Source organism: Alosa sapidissima, chromosome 16 (genome assembly GCF_018492685.1).
Source record: "Alosa sapidissima isolate fAloSap1 chromosome 16, fAloSap1.pri, whole genome shotgun sequence".
Taxonomy (NCBI): domain Eukaryota; kingdom Metazoa; phylum Chordata; class Actinopteri; order Clupeiformes; family Clupeidae; genus Alosa; species Alosa sapidissima.
In genome coordinates, this window is record NC_055972.1 from 20447975 (window position 1) to 20465474 (window position 17500).

The 17500-nt window shown below is 44.6% G+C and overlaps 1 protein-coding gene across 3 annotated transcripts in view; it reads left to right on the forward strand.

The window, feature by feature from the left end:
• Positions 1-17500, forward strand: part of cdh23 (cadherin-related 23) — a 248528-nt gene that overhangs the window by 117465 nt on the left and 113563 nt on the right. For all 3 annotated transcript variants that reach the window (XM_042065046.1, XM_042065047.1, XM_042065048.1), the window contains exons 9-12: positions 1116-1228; positions 5352-5540; positions 12202-12351; positions 15491-15649. In XM_042065046.1, the coding sequence (XP_041920980.1) occupies positions 1116-1228; positions 5352-5540; positions 12202-12351; positions 15491-15649 (611 nt within the window). The remainder of the gene's footprint in view (positions 1-1115; positions 1229-5351; positions 5541-12201; positions 12352-15490; positions 15650-17500) is intronic.

A 17500-nucleotide genomic window follows, 5' to 3' on the forward strand; every position in this document is an offset into this window, starting at 1 on the left:
GATTTCATTCTCATGTATGAACTGGTGCTATCTCGGGCAGACAGCAGGCATTCCCAGGCGCGGGCTGTGGCGCGCCAGGTGCTGGCACCTCACACTGAATATCAATCTGGTTCAGGGGAATCCACCAGTGAAAGCAAAAGCCAACGGAGAAGGTAGAGAATGGGCCAGTGTAGCAGAAGGTGCACGCACATCCAACTTAGTACAGGTGCAGGGTAAAGTAGATCTGTGAAATAAAGAAAGGTACCCGCACACTGTTGCTGCTGTTCCCGAAGTGATTTAGTGATTTTTTAGAAAATGTGCCAGTGTCGGACCAAATGAGCAAATAAACTGAGAGCAAACCAGTCCTGCACAGATTAGCACGGGCACTGCAATAGAGTGATTGGTCTTGTCCAATTTAGCATAACGATGGCTAACACTCATGATGAGATTACACTGATTTTGTAAATGAGATAAGAGAACAGAATAGTGAGAGAGTGATAGAGCGAGAGAGAGAGAGAGAGAGAGAGAGAGAGAGAGAGGATAGAGGAGAGAGATATTACCAGGATAGAGTTGGGATGAAGATGTGTTTGGTGGGTGTGGGCTGAAAGATGACGGGATGGACAGGAGAGGGATGGTGGAGGGGAGGGGGGGATGAAGGGAGGGAGGGAGGTGGACATGCAAGGAGTGATGTAAGAGGAGGTGCACTGGAAAGTCTGATCACCTCATGTCTCCCATCTCCATCTGCTGGACATAATTAGTGTGCAGCGAACAGAGACACCAGCTGCTAGAGGGTTTAGAAAGAGAGAAAGGGTAAAGGGATAGTAGACGAGGAGAGAGAGAGAAAGGGAGGTAAAGGGAGAGAGCAGGAGAGTGGGGCATAGAGAAGCTCTCAGAGTTGCTTCCCTGTTTCTATTTCATAGAACTTGCAGACAAGTCAGCAAGATGTTTTTTAGACTTATTTTATGTTCCCTGTGCCTTTATATCTGTATGTGGTGTATTCACATTATGTCAATGCACTAGTCCATCCATATCCACCATGTGCCTCCACCTGACGCAGAAGTAATCTTTCACCTGATGGCAATCTCTGACACTATCTCCTCCGCCTGTCCCCTGCTCTCCTCCTTTGCTTTCTTCAGGAAACACCAACAGCGTCTTCGCTCTGGACTACATCAGCGGCTCACTCACCGTCAATGGTCAGCTGGACAGAGAGGACCCACTCTACTCCGCTGGATTCATCCTCACTGTGAAGGTATTGTTTGCTGATTGGTTGGTCATCATGGGAATGGGGAGGGACAAATGTGTTCAAAGGAGCTCCAGCAGGCAGGCAAAGCCATCTGACCTTCGCCACAGGCTTCCATTACCAAATTAACTTCCAGTTGACATCCATACCCATCAACAGCTGTTTGACTGAGCTTTCTTTGTAGAACACAATGACATAATTTTAATCAAGCTTTAATACCTGAAGGATGGGTGTTAAGGTTATGTCCATTAGTATGAACAAGTTAATGTGCATTAGTAGATCAGCTTCTGACATTGTCTCAATGTCAGATTGCTACTTTGCTATGAAAGGGCTAAGGAAGAAGCCAGCTGACTGAGGGAATTTTATCCAGCTAGAGTCAAAATTATGGTTGACATGAGCTCCATAAAAGTCCTAGTTGCATATATGAAGATGATATGGGGCATAGTTATAATTCTATATATAAACCTTGCATGCTTACCTGGAGAGTGCTATGCAGGTGCTAACCATGCAGTATCTGTCAAGCTCCAGTGTTTTACACCACTGTGAAAGTATTGTTCTTCCTCTCTTTCTCTCTCTCTCTCTCCATCCCTCTTTCACCTTTTCTCTCACTCCCCGCCCCCCTCTTTCTTTCATTGCCTCGGTTGTTGGTCTCCGTTCTTCTGTAAGCGGCTCAGGAGCTGAATGCATTATTGATCTAACAGTAAAATCTTCTCGCTGTTCTTTGATTGTATTGTAATGAGCTGCTTATTCACGCTTGACCCAATAGCAAGAATCAATGCCTGTTAGCCTCACTTCGCTCACCCACCACTATTGGAGATAGAGAACAAGTAGCGAGTCATATTTTTCTAAAATTGTGTTTCAGATATCAAGACTCAAAATTGGAACATTGTCTAGAGGTTTATGTATTGAAATACAATGATCTCCTCGTCTGTTGAAACAGAAAATGAACAACGAACACAGAGAACAAATCCACTGGAGATTATCCAAGAATATCAAAAAGCAATTGAAGGGAATAATGCTTCAACATTGCCAACACCAGATTGTTTCTTACCCAGTGACACACCTACAACGGTCCACAGTGACTATATTTAAAGTTACCCACACTCTGAGCACCACAGTTCCATACGAGCTCTGTTATTGTTCCGATTATGGGGTCTGTCTGATTAGAGCAGATCTGTCCCTGGTGTTCTGTGGCTCTAGTAGTTCCAAGTTGCAATCACCCAAGCCTGTATAGGAGGGAGGGACGAGGTTACATGGATGAATGGATTGACAGGTGGAGAGGCGAGTGATGGAAACACTTTGTTCCACTTTGTCTGGTGTGTAAGCCCAGTTTAGCTCGACCCTCTGGGCCCGTATGAGCGTAGGATGGCCTTCATCTGTCCTGTTCTCTCTCTCTCTCTCTCTTTTACTCCTCTCCAGGCTTCTGCCTTGTTTCACCATTTATTTTATCAGTGTACGCCCCCCTTCTCTCTCCCTTCCTTTGCATCCTTTGTTCATCAATCAGTTTTCTGTGCCATTTCCTTCAATCCACCTTTTTTTTCCATTTCTCTTCTCCTCTCCTCACCTCCTCATCTTATTTCCAGCTTCCATCGTGTTGATCATCTTGTGTCCTTTCTCATCTTATGAGAATCAAGCCTTACTCTCTCTTCCCCTCTTCCTCTTCAGCTCTGTATCTCTCTCACGGCTTCTCTTTAGTTTCAGGCTCATATCCCCCCCTCGGCTTGCCACTTTTTTTTTGCCACCTTTTTTTGCCGCACTTGAACACTCCTGAAGTTGAGGCTTCATCCATTTCCATACACTGGCAAGAAGAAAGCAGCAATTAGAATGGTCATATCTAACCAGCCTCAGCTCATTAACATGCATCAATAAGAGAGTGGGGGGAGGAGCCATTGGAGAGTCAGAGACTGAGCTGTTTGTTGCCAGGTCGGTGACAGAGCTGGAATAACATATCATAGGCGTGAGCAGAGCGGAGCAGAGCAGGTGCCGGAAAATTCCGGAGTTCTCAGATCAAGCGTTTGTCTTTCATCTCACTCCTGTCCGCCATCCTCTCTCTCTCTCCGCTCCTCATCTCCTCTTCTCTTCTTCTCTCCTCTCCTCTTCTTTCTTGCCTTCACTCGTCATCTCTTGTCTGTCCTGTCTTTTCTTCATCCCTCGTGTTTGCTTCTTTTTATATCTCATTCTTCGCTTCTCTTGCATCAACACCACTTCACAGGAGGCTGTCTGTGAGTTGGTTTCCTTCCCGTCAAGATTAGACAAAGACTTAGAAGCTTGTTGTTTACATGGACACCTGTGAATGTCACACGCTCGTTGTTGTGAAACACATCGTAGTTTCTTATTCATACAGTAGCTTGTGTTTTTTTGCACATTGTTTTGTGTCTTGTTTCCAGTGTGCTAAATCACTCATAGTCACACCTGATTAAAAATGAAAATCCAAGGCACAAATTTGTTTATTTTTGCCAGAGCACACTATTTGGCTTCTGTGTGCTGTTTTCCTTAACTAGAGAGATACACACAGGGACACGAGACAAATAAACCTCGTTCAGTGTTTCTCAGACTACAGGCCACAGCACGCTGTACCAGAGCATACAGTAAGATGGAGTTAATCACACACACACAAGAGTGGTCTCATGCAGCCATATGTATTTTAATGTAACAGTGGCCACAGATAATACTTCTAACTCTGTATATCTGACAGTGTGTTTGTGTGTGTGTGTGTGTGTGTGTGTGTGTGTGTGTGTGTGTGTGTGTGTGTGTGTGTGAAAACCTCCCCCTCTGCCAGCCCACTCCAGGTGCAATTTCTCCCCTTAATTGAAATCAATGATTACGACAAAAGTCTAGGAGAGCCACACACAGGCGAATGGAAGAAAGGAAAATTTCCAAAAACATATTCATAAGATATAGATTTTCTTCCTTTTCCTTTTTCGCCCTTTCTCTCTTTTACTCTCTCTGTATCCCTCCCTCCTTCCCCAGCTCTTACTCTAGAACCCCACCTCACCCCGCTCTTTAGCGATGCTATTGATTTGGAGTGCCAAAGTAATAAAACTAATTTTTCAACTTCACAAAGCTTAGATAGTGTGCACTACGTGGAGGTGGAGGTCAGTGCAATGGGACCGACGTGTGTGTGCGTGTGTGTGTGTGTGTGTGTGTGTGTGGGAGAGAGAGAGAGAGAGAGAGTGCACATGTGTGTGTTTGAGCTTGTGTGTGTCTGTGAGTGAGTGAGTGAGTGAGTGAGTGAAGCGTTGTGAAAAATGGGGCGGAGGGAGAGGTTAAGAGGCAAACCGATGCAATCCCGTGATTATCGAAGGGCTGTTGGCACTGCCGAAACCGCTCCTCCAATTCCACTTGTCATCATCCCATCAATAAAGACACCACCCTCATCTCTCTCTTTAAGTCCTGCATCTCTACAGCCACTTCAAGGGAAGAGAAAATGATAGAGAGAGAGAGAGAGAGAGAGAGAGAGAGAGAGAGAGAGAGAGAGAGAGCAGGGAGGGAATGAGGCATTGAAAAAGAGGCAATGTAATTGTGTCTCCCACAATAGGATTCTTTCTTCTTAAATGGCGTGGCGTTAGTGTGCTCAGCGTGCCCTGGCCCCAACTTGCCCCCCACTTTAGAGTGTGTTTTTATGATTGCTTTGTGTGCCCTTGATCCAATAATGAAAGGCCTGCAAATAGAGGGAGGAGATTGAGAGCTGACCGTCGGGCACGTTCCATCTGACAGGCGCTGCGCTCGTTTGGTCTCTCCCTCGCACTCCTCGCGGTCCCACTGCAGAGTCACGGAGCTGGTGACCTCTCTGCACTGCACTGCACTGCTTTGAAGGACAGGGCTGGAGACAGCAGGGGTGGGGGATTTGGGGTTTTGCTTTCAAATTTAGTTTTCAACTGTTCTAACTTTGATTATTGTTGTTTTACAGTTATATACAGTATACCTGAGTTTTCATACTCCATCAGTGTTTAGAGGAAAGCTTTTGAAGAAAATGCAACTTGTTAAGATGTTTCTGTGATTTGTTTTTACTTACTATTTTGTTCACTAATCAAGATTTGTACAAATTGTTAACATTTTGTGAACTTTTACATTTATTTCCATGCACACACATGTACCGGTATACACACACTGACTATCCCTTCTGGGGCAGGCAACAGAGCTGAACGATGACCGGTCCCCATCAGACGCCACGGTGATGACCACCTTCACCATCCTCCTGATCGACAAGAATGACAATGCACCCAAGTTCAACAGCTCTGAGTACCGCGTACGCATTACCGAGCTGGCCCAGGTGGGCTTTGCCCTGCCCCTCTTCATCCAGGTTGAGGACAAGGACGAGGTGAGGACACACAGGGGTCTGTGTGTGTGTGTGTGTGTGTGTGTGTGTGTGTGTGTGTGTGTGTGTGTGTGTGTGTGTGTGTGTGTGTACGTGCGTGCGTGTGCGTGTGCGTGCCTGGTGCGTGCGTGCGTGCGTGCGTGTGCGTGCGTGCGTGTGCGTGTGTGTGTGTGTGAGAGAGAAATGAGGACAGTTATTTGTGGTGATATACAGTATGTGTTGATATGTGTATACAGAGAGAGGGTGGGGGGGGGGGGGGGGTGTTCAAATAGGTTTCTATTCAAGGATTGTGTGTGTGTGTGTGTGTGTTATGCATGCTTACAGCATGTGTATATGTCAGGTTCCATTACCTACAACTCACACACACACACACCCTCACATAATTGAGTACACAGTCAGCATCCCATGTGGGACAGAAAAGGACACTTTCTCTCCATTACCTCACACATTCACACACACACCCAAGTCGACAGACACTGCCACACACTTACGCCCTCACCTGCTCACTCATTCGCTCGCCAGCTACCACACTCCCCCACATTCAGCTTGACTACAATTTAATTTGCTTTGGAGGAGATGGGATAGAGCATCAAATTATACCTAACGAGGAAAATCAATCACCCCTGGAGCAGATAAGCCGAGAGCTAGTCAACTCTGATTGATTCCAACACAGTGGCCGCCAGCGTGCTATTTGACAGATAACCGCCAGACGAGAGAATGGAGAGAGGGACAGAGAGAGAGAGAGAGAGGGAATGAGGGAGAGAGGGAAGGAGGGAGAGGGAAGAGAAAGAAGACTGAGTTGAAGTGAAAGAAGCATAACTAATGAAGGAGGGAGCAGGGAAGGGGAGGAAAGAGACAGAGAAAGAAAGAGAGGAAGTGGAGAGGGATGGAGGGAATGACAGAGAGGAGTAGAGGGGAGGAAGAGAAAGTTCCAACTGCAGCTCTAATCACTCGCATGTGTTAATGTGTTTGCTTCTGTCGGTATGGTGATGCGGAGAAGGTGTGGTGAAGGGGAGCCTTTACGCTATGTGCTGTGGGAGCAGGACGGGTGATAAGGGAGGGTGTGTGTGTGTGTGTGTGTGTGTGTGTGTGTGTGTGTGTGTTCGTGCATGTGTGTGTGTGTGTGTGTGTGTGTGTGTGTGTGTGTGTGTGTGTGTGTGTGTGTGTATGTGTGTGTGTGTTTGTGCATGTGTGTGTGTGTGTGTGTGTGTGTGTGTGTGTGTGTGTTCGTGCATGTGTGTGTGTGTGTGTGTGTGTGTAATGTGCAATGTGTAGAGGTGTAGAGAGTCTGACCCGTGTATGTGTGAGTGTGTGTGTGTGTTTGAAAAAGAGTCTTTCATTGTCTCTCTACTTTTGATTGTCCCCTCCCTCTCTCTCTCTCTCTCTCTCACTCTCTCTCCCGCCCCCCCCCCCTCTCTCTTTCTCTCTCTCTCTCTCTCTCTCTCTCTCTCTCTCTCTCTCTCTGTGTGTTCCACGGCAATGTCATTCATGAAAGTATGTAGCAGCACACAGTTAGTCAATGATTCTATTTGTCCCTATCCTCACGTGAGATGCAGTGCTTCGATTTTGGAATGTGTGTGTTTCTGATGCGATACAGCACACGTTTTTTTTTTATCTGAAATTAGGTGCAGCTTTGCACTGACATTGCCTGTGCAGTTGGAATACACCTATTGACTTGTGGCAGGACAGCGCGGGCCACTAAGTGGGGTATTTTGAGGAGACTTCAGCAGCATTTGTTTTCCCGTCTAAACAGGCCTGGGCAAGTCTCTAGAGCCCATCACTGGGTTGGGTTTACACAGATCTGGGGTCAGTCTGAGGAGGGTATTGCTGATGCTTCACCCCCTGAACTGAAGATTTTACCCTGAGAGTAAAACTCTCTTTTCTCTCTCTCTCTCTCTCTCTCTCTCTCTCTCTCTCTCTCTCTCTCTCTCTCTCTCTCTCTCTCTCTCTCTCTCTCTCTCTATGTCTCTTTGTTTCTTTCTCTCTCTCTTTCCCCCCCCCCTCTTTCTCACTCTCACTCTCTTTCTCTCTCTCTTTTTCAAACACACACACACACTCACACATACACGGGTCAGACTCTCTACACCTCTACACATTGCACATTACACACACACACACACACACACACACACACACACACACACACACAGAAATGTTCATAAAAAGAGCGTATTACCTGGATACCTGCTCTCTCTTTCCTTTTCTCTCTCTTTCCTTTTCTCTCTCTTTCCTTTTCTCTCTCTTTCGCTCTTCTCCACCCTTTGCGAAAAAGTCTATGGCAAGGCATGTGTGTGCGCACGTCTGCCAGCGTGTGTTTTAGTGTTTGTGACAGGGAGGCTTCAACTCTGAGCCGCAGGAGGCTGCAAATGGGTGGGCAATTATGTGTGTGGACAGTTGGCGGTGACACAACCGCATGCTGAATGGCCTCTTAAGAGGCGCTGCTGCCACATGGCAGACAAACACACACGCAAGAATTGTTGTCGTACTCTGCAGCTGTAGTAGCTTGCATCGATCCAGGCCATCATTCCTCACGTTAAACTCTGTGGTATTGTGATCGGCCAGTTGAGGAGGAGAGGGATGGGTGTGTGCCGGCCTGCTTTATGAGGAACACCTTTTCAACTGCTCATTAATGCAAATCTTTAATCAGCCACTAAAATGGCAGCAACTTAATGCATTTAGGCATGAAGACATGGCTGAGATGTTCTGGTGAAATTCAAACCAAGCATCGGAATGGGAAAGAAAGGTGATTTTTGGGATGTCAGACTGGCTGGAGTATTTCAGAAACAGCCATCTCTAGTGTTTACAGGAATGGTCCGAAAAAGAGAAGATACATGTATCAAGTAAACAGCACTTCTCTGGGAGAAAATGCCTTGTGAATGCCAGAGGTCAGACGCGAATGGCCACACTGGTTCGAGCTGATCAAAATGCAACAGTAACTCAAATAACCACTTGTTGAAACAGAGCTATGCAGAAGAGCATCTCTGAATGCGCAACATGTCGGACCATGAAGCAGATTTGCTACAGTAATAGCAACACCACACTGAGTGCCCCTCCTGTCAGCTAAGAACAGAACGTTGAGGCTATATTTCGTATGGACTCACCAAAATAGGAAAATATTGAGTTTGGAAAACTGTTGTCAGGTCTGATGCGTCTACGGCATTCGTATGGTAGGGTCAAAATTGGCGTGAACAACCTGAAAGCATTGATCCATCCTTGATCTATCCAGCCGATCCATCCATTGATCCATCCAGCCGTGGTCTACTGGTTAGCGCTTCGGACTTGTAACCAGAGGGTTGCCGGTTTGAACCCCGACCAGTAGGAGCGGCTGAAGTGCCCTTGAGCAAGGCACCTAACCCCTCACTGGTCCCCGAGCGCCGCTGTAGCTTCACCTCACTGTGTGTTCACTGTGTGCTAAGTGTGTTTCACTAATTCACGGATTGGGATAAATGCAGAGACCAGATTTCCCTCACAGGAGCAAAAGAGTATATATACTATACTTTATATCCTGTAGCAGCGAATCAGGCTGGTGGTGCTGGTGTTGGTGATATGGTGGGAGATATTTTCTTGGCCCACTATTAGCCACAGCCAACTGAGTATTTCTAGTGACCGTGTCTATCCCTTTATTACCACAGTGTACCCACCTTTTCATGGTTACCATGTCACAAAGCCTGAATCATCTCAAATTGGTTTCTTCAGCATAACAATGAGTTCACTGTACTCAAATGCCCTCCACAGTCACCAGATCTCAATCCAATAGAGCACCTTTGGGATGTGGCGCAACAGGAGATTCGCATCATGGATGTGCAGCCGAAAAATCTGCAGCAACTAGTGTGATGCTATGTGAATATGGACCAAAATCTCTGAGGAAGAAGGGGGTCTGAAGACAAAGGGGGGTCCAACCTAGTACTAGCAAGGTGTACCTAATAAAGTGGCTGGTGAATATATATATATATATATTAGGGGTGTAAAGATTAACCGATACGTATCGGTATCCGTTTTTAACGTGTAAGATACGGGTACATCGATACGTGATGCCCCATATCGGAAAAAAACTGAAATGAACCGGTCGTTATATCGATTTACTTGTTATGAATCGGTGCACAACCTTTTCTGCTCGCTCAGACGCTCATTTACGTTCCAAGCACCGCGTTCACCCCACTTCTGGTTTTAAAACTATACGTGACACGGAATTGTGGGTAATGCAGTTCGTTTTTGGTTACATTCATTGCCCAAAGTTGTCAAATGACCTCATTACCCATACATCTATTGCAACTTAAGCATGTGACAACTTGCACTCGGTCGGCTTTTGTTTTTCGAAATCCAGCGCGAAATTAAGAACTTACAGCATTCCTAAACAGCAACGATAGTCTGTAGAGTAGCCTTACCTTTGATGAAGGGATTTCCTTAATGTTAAATAATAATTTGGCCCTTGCTGCTAAAACGATGCATAAATTATTAGCCAATGATTTTGTTCATATTCACTCAGACTTGTGGCATTTTAGGTTTCTGCATTAGGTCTACTGTTGGAACAAAATAAGGCCTGAGAGTTCATTGATTTGTAGGCCTATTTTATTCTTGTAGGGTAGGCTAGGCCTATATGAGAAAAGGCCAAGAGTGTCTTAAGCACTGTTTTATTTTATTTTGGTATTGTCTTACCTCAACAAGGCTACAGCTCCATGAAAACAATCAGATATAACTATAAAATCTGTAAAGTCTATAAAAATGTATTTTTATGTTGTATTTGGCTGCTGTGTTTGACTGAAATGTAGACTATTCTTTTTTCATTTCAATACAGTATATGAAACAAACCTCAGTTTAGATAATCATATTCACACAATTTGTTGCCTAATTGACAACCATGATAATTGATAACATAAAATGAATGTGCACCTTGAGCAAATTATAAAAAATCTTTCAGAATGCTTTCCATTCTTGAACTGCATCGAATTGCATCGAATCGCATCGAATCGTACTGAATCGTTTTTTATAAAAATGTATCTTTTCTTGTATCGAATCGTGCCCATGTATCTACATGCGAATCGTATCGTCTTTTACATGAGAGATTCACACCCCTAATATATAAAAATATAAAATATATATATATATATATATATAGAGAGAGAGGAATAAGGAAGCAGAAAGCAAAAGGTAGACCGTTGAAGACAAAGAAAGAGGCATGGGTACGTGTGTGAATGATTGTGTGTTTGTGTGTCAGTGTTTATTTCTAGTGTGTGTTAGAGACAGAGAGAAGAATATGTTTTGACGTTTGTTTCATCTGAACTGACAGCTTGCTGAAGCCATCCTTGTGCTAGTAGACAGTGGTTCTGCTGCAGCTGTGAGCACGGAGGGGTGTGGTGAACCTGCCAGGGTGGTCTGTGTGTACAAATTAGACCTGCAACGAGACATACTGTATGGATGCAAATAGTGGAATTCAAAGTGTTACTCACAACAGGAGCAGCCCAATAGATTTGTTATGTTTTATTTATTTATTATGGGGGTTATATATATATATATACAGTATATAATAACTAATAGCTAATAACTAATTAGCAATAGCTAATAGCTTGCAGGCACTGGCAGACTGAGTGATATATGTGTGGAGATAAGACATCTCACTTCAGTGTTTCAGTGTGCCGCCGCCAAGACTTGTTGAGTCAACGACAGGTGGGAATATTGAACGTGTCTCTAATTTCCCATTCTTCCGGCCAATCAGTTTAATTTCCCATTCATTAGAGAGCATATCACACTGGGTATTCTGCTGGGAAAGAGAGAGTGTTTGTAAGAGACACAATGGGGATGAAGATTACAGTGTAGATTAACCCAGGTTTGTTCATCTCTCTCTCTCTCTCTCTCTCTCTCTCTCTCTCTCTCTCTCTCTCCTTCTCTCTCTGTGTATATGTGTATGTCTGTGTGTCTGTGAGTACTGTCTTTCATCTTTTTTTGATCTTTTGCCTTTTTCATTCTCTCTCACTCACATTCGATTTTGTCATTTTCCTGTTTTTTCATTCTGTCTCATTCAAATGAAAAAAAGAGAGATAGAGCAAACACTCGAGGTTAAATGTTTATTGAACTCCGAAACAATTTTCTTGTGGCCGGATCAATCACAGGCATTGTGGCGCTGAGTGGCTTGTGCTGTCAAATAGATTCCAGCAGATTAGCGCTCACTGAAGAGCCTCATCATCTTCCTCTCACCGCGTGGCCAACAGCTCATTTCGCCGGGGCGTGTTCACACTGCAAGCTCATCCACCACCGCTCGGCTCGAACGCGCCCCACACAGTCCCTCTGCATTGCAGACAGGACAGATAACAACAGGCCGCACATGCACTGACTGACACGGGAAGACAGAGCACAGAGTACAGACAAAAGAAGTAGGGAGGTGTATGTGGAAGAGGGAGAGGTGACAGTAATGAGGGGTCAGTGTCAGTTTGTGCCAGTCATTGTCTGGGTTCTGTCATTCATGTTGAAGCCTGCCCTGAGTTTCATACAACTACTCTGCAGTCTGCACCTCCGCAAGTTCCACCGGTTGAGCAGGAGTCAGGACACTGTGCTCTGGTGTGCCTCGGTTCATCTACTACTGGGTGGGGATTAGGTAATGTGTACTTGTATGACTTTGTTTCTCAGTGCTTCTCTCTTCTCCATGTTTCCCTCTGTTTCTCACCCATAGGGAGTGAACAGCATGTTTCAGGTGTTTCTGACGGGGAATAACTCGGATCACTTCACCATCTCCCCGACCTCAGTGCAGGGCCGGGCCGACATCCGAGTGCGCGTGGCCATCCCACTGGACTTTGAGACCATCAGGACCTACAGCTTCTCTGTGAGTTACCACAGTGTAAACAGCACCATAGAGCTCCCATAGTGGGTGAAACAGCCCCTAGAGTCTGGTACTGTGTACCACTAAAAGGTCCAATGGTCAAACGCAGTTCTGGAAGGAAAAAACAAGGCTGTCATAGAGGGATAACTATCAGAATTTACAGAAAAAAGCAACTATTTATTGAGTAATAATGCAGTGAATAATGATATGCTCATATATTAAATGCTAAAAGTCTCCAGTCAATCATTAACATTAAAGTAGTTTCTGTCTATTACTACAGAATTAACTCACTAAAAAGAATGCAAAACCCTGGAAAAAATGCCAGCATCTCAGTTGCCACTGACAAAAGCTAAAATGCTAAATGGTGTCTTGGCAGTAATATAATTGGCAATGTTTTACCCTGTCTTTTTGACATTACCACAATCATGCTCGGTCCCAGAATATAATTTTAGTGCATGTCCTGAATGGCTAACACGACATTATACCATCAAAATTAATTTGGAGATAACTAGCTATGTTTAAAAAAACGTATCTTAAAAATACATTTTTGAACAGTGTTGGCTTAAGGAAGTCAGTTATTTGAAGCCACTTATTCATTATTCACACATTTATTATGTTGTTACGTGTTTTTTATTTGGATGAGAGCCTCTGGAGTGCATTACGGGGTGAGTAAAAGTAGGATTAATACTCTACATAAAACAGAATAATTATAGCACTAAGATTTTAAAATCCCAGGTCTTTATGGGATACCAACCAGGAACTCAGGAGGTGGACTCCTGGTGGAGCTGCCAGGAGCTCATCAAAGGGGGTTCCTGATTCAAGTCTGGTCCTCCCAGCCTTATGTTCAGGTGTCATTTTGGGACATACTGGGCCTACACATGTTATGTACATATCTGCATGGACTCATACATATGTTCCTAAAGGCACAGTTCTTATACAGTGCAACCGGAACGTTTTTTGTACCTTAAAATCATTTTTCCAAAATTGTTTCCGTGGTTCATCAACTCGTAACGGGGTGAACGACACTTCTGCATTCGCTTCGCGGCCCTCTATCGGCTATAACCGCACTATGTAAGTTTGCCAGATCGGGTAGCGGGTTTGTAGTTCGATATATTCTACAACATATTCTACCTTGTCTATGGACATCGTTATTTGCAAAGCCATTGCTGGATAAACAAATAGCGTGCGTGCGACAGAGGAAAAGTTATTTGGTGCTGCTTTAACATGCTTCTACAACTTGATTGGAGTCCACCTGTGCCTAAATGAATTCATTGGATATTATTAGGAGAGGCACACCTCTGTCCATGTAAGGTCTCAGTGTATGTCAGAGTGAAAACCAAGCCAAGAGGTTGAGAGAATTGTCTGTAGACCTACAAGACAGGATTGTATAAAGACACAGATCAGGAGAAGGGTACAAGAACATTTCTGCAGCATTGAAAGTGCCCAAGATTATGGTAGCCTCCATTATTCTCAAATGGAACAGTTTGGAACAACCAACATTCTTCCTAGATCTGTCCGCTTAGCCAAACAATAAGGATGGCCTTGGTCAAACAGGTAACCAAGGACCCAATGGTCACTATGAATGAGATTCAGAGTTCCTTTGTGAAGATGAGAGAAGCGTACAGAAGGACAACCATCAGTGCAGCATTCCACCAATCAGGCCTTTACTGTGCCTACAGATGTTTAGTCTAGAGGAATACGCTTGGATTCAGGGGAAAATAGGGTGGGGGGAATGTCTCTGATTTCGAACAAAGCTTTTTTCAATAGCCAATCGCGGAGAGGTGGCAGACCTTGAGAGAGTAGTGGGTGTTCCATGAAAAAAACGCTGACAGCGGACTAACAACCAAAACGATGGCGTTTAGTTTGCCTTTGTAGCCATCTCTGGATAGCCTTTGCTTAGGCAAATTAGACATAACTTCTGCAGAGATTTATTTATTTTATTTCTATTTATTTTATTCTTATGAAAATCTACTGACATGTATGTGTTCAGATTTATTGTATAACTGCTTTGGCAATATGAGTGAGCTTGTCATGCCTATAAAGCATTCTTGAATTGAATAGATAACAATGTGTGGAACACAGGCCATGTTCATTTTGGACAGAACAGAAGCAAAAAAAAGTTCTACCCAGTTTGTCCACTGGCCTCCCGATGTGAGCTTTGTGTTGCATTGCCTGAGGTGTGTTAAACCTGCAGCTTGTTTTCATTGACAAACGGCTCAGAACATCTCTGTTAATGCCCATGGAAAGAAACTCATTTAGTTATCTGCTTCTACAATCTCTCTCTCTCTCTCTCTCTCTCTCTCTCTCTCTCTCTCTCTCTCTCTCTCTCTCTCTCTCTCGCTCTCTCTTTCTTTCTCCCACATGGACACTCACCTGAATACTAGATTGTGTTCCTTTTGTAGGGATCCCACCTTTATTTATTCTGATTTATTTTTTTATTTGCGTCTTGATTTTTTTTTTTCAACTGCTTTTAAAATGCCTCATTCTAATTCCGAAATGATTCCTCTGAAATTGGAAAGGGACTCCATGAAGGCCCAGTGGATAAATTGTGTCTTTCGGCTGGATATGGATGTATGTGACTCGTGCGGTTTTCGTTAGCACAGCACCTTCTTCTTAAGGTACAACAGTCTTTTAGTGTTGTTTTGGTGTTATGCAGTAAAATAATTAGGTCCAAGCAGAATGTAAATTAACAAAGTTTTTTTGTTTCAATTCGGGGCAGGATCTTATTGAAGTGTGTCTATGAAAATTAGTATTGATTTTTTTGTGGCAGCAGAGAAGAAAAAAAAAACATAACTCTCGCAAGGACCATTTAAAGCACTCAGGTCTGACGTTAATGTCTGTTCTTGTAGTTTTTGTCTGGCATTAACTGTGCATCAAACACTCTCCTGTTTGACCCTTAACCACCTCTCCCTCTTACTCTCTCACTTCCTCTCCCTCTCTCTTTCCCCTGCTCCTCTCCTCTGTCCATCTTTCCTCTCTTCTGCCATACATTCACGTTGCACTCCTCACTCTTTTACCTCCTCCCTTCTTCCCTTCTTCTCCTCTCACCATTCTCCGCTCCTCTTCTTCTCTTCTCTCTCTCATCCCTTTTCCCTCCCTCCTATATGTCCTTCTCACCCCCCCTTCCTCCTTTCCTCTGCAGCTCTATGCGAACGAGTCTCTGTCTGAGCATGTGGGCTTTGCTCGTGTTTTCATCGACCTGGTCAACGAGAACGACAACCGGCCGATTTTCAGCAGCCCCCTGTACAACATCAGCCTGCCTGAAGACACGCCGCCTGGGACCTCGCTCATACAGATCATAGTGAGTCAACCATTACTACTGCTGGGCGGCACACACTCACACACACACTCACAGGCACACACACACTCTCACATGCACACACACACACACACACACACACACACACACACACACACACACACACACACCCAAACACAAACACACACACACACACACACACAAACACAAACACACTCAACGCACACACACACACACACACACACACAAACACAAACACACTCAGCGCACACACACACACACACTCAGCGCACACACACACTCTCACATGCACAAACACACACACACAGAGGCAGAGAAAAGGTGCATTATGGATTAAATGATTGATAAATACGACGGAAACTTGGGTCTGACAGCGTTCGCAATCTGCGGTTTGTCCATGGCGCTGATAATGCTACGTTTGCAAATGTACGTACATCTGGCCCTCAGAGTTTTTACAGCGCATGCTCTCTCTCAGCCCTCCCCACATCTGTGATGTTGCTGCAGCGCCTAAACTTTTGCAAAGTGGTGGAGATCATGAAAGCAGCACCACTATTGCCCAGTTTTTTTTTTCCTTCAGAAATTCTCAAAGACACAGCAGAGCGTGATAAGGTCGCGCTGAAAGTCAAGAGTAGAATTGCTCGCAAAGCCAGTCGGCGGCGGAGTGTTCACCTCGTCGCTTCATTATCATAACTCCCCAGCACGGCACCACACAGCCAGCACACCCCTCAGCCTGCGCGCTAGCACACCCAACACAGAGCAGACCAGAACAGCACACAAACCCCCAATCAATAGCCATCGATCAACCTGGAGACTCCTTTAAGGGGAAGACCTAATTTAGCTTATCCCAAAGACCCAGGCAAGCAGGGGGGGAGGGATGGAGTGCAGGAATGGAGCACAGCTTGGAGAGGTGTGTGTGTGTGTTTGGGTAGGAGGGGGCTTGTCAACACCAAACCACACACACATTAGCACACACACACACACACACACACACACACACACACAGACTGGTAGACTCTTGATTTCATCGCTGTTGTTGAGGCTGAGTGTGGTTGCAAACACACCACAAATCCTGCCACAGAGGCGGCATCATAATTAATCCAAGAGCAGTTTACACAGACTTTAGGAGATTACAGCAGAGCGGATTAAACGTCCTTACACAAGGTAACATGGTGGAATATAATGCTGGTAAGACTTCAGGTTTAAAGCACCACGTTTATTGAATGGGGCCTTTCTTTGTCAATGTCTCATTCCCAGTGCAAGGTAAATTGCATTATCATTTCATGTGCACAACAGCTAGCAACAGAGTGAAATGGCACACCCTCAAAGAAAGGTAAACAAACCAGGAAGTCTATGATTTACTGCCCAAGTAGCTTCCAGACTATTGATTTCCTGTCACACTTGTCACACATTTCTTCCATGGTGAGTAGCCGCACATATTTAGAGCAGGTCAGTTCTATCAACTCATTCAAACAAGCTCTCTCTCAAGAAGTGAAATTAGTTTGAAGGTGTTAAAAAGCAAGGAAGGTTATCAGTGATAGTAATATGACACTGTTTCACATTCTTCATGGTGAAATATATATGGAATGCTGTGTGAAAAAAAGGTGTAAGAGGTTAATGAAACTCAGGTAAGTGTTTCACAGGTGAGACATTATCCATATTTAGGGGGATGTTTGGGATAATGTTATCAATTTAATGCCTACTATTGTGTGTATTACAAAGCACACTGCAGATTCTCTCTCTCTCTCTCTCTCTCTCTCTCTCTCTCCCCCTATGTGTGTGTGTGTGTGTGTTTGTGTGTGTGGTGTCACGGTGTCTCATTCATTTGGGATTGGCTTGTTTATGTTAGTGTCAGTCAGAACAGAGCAGGTGGAT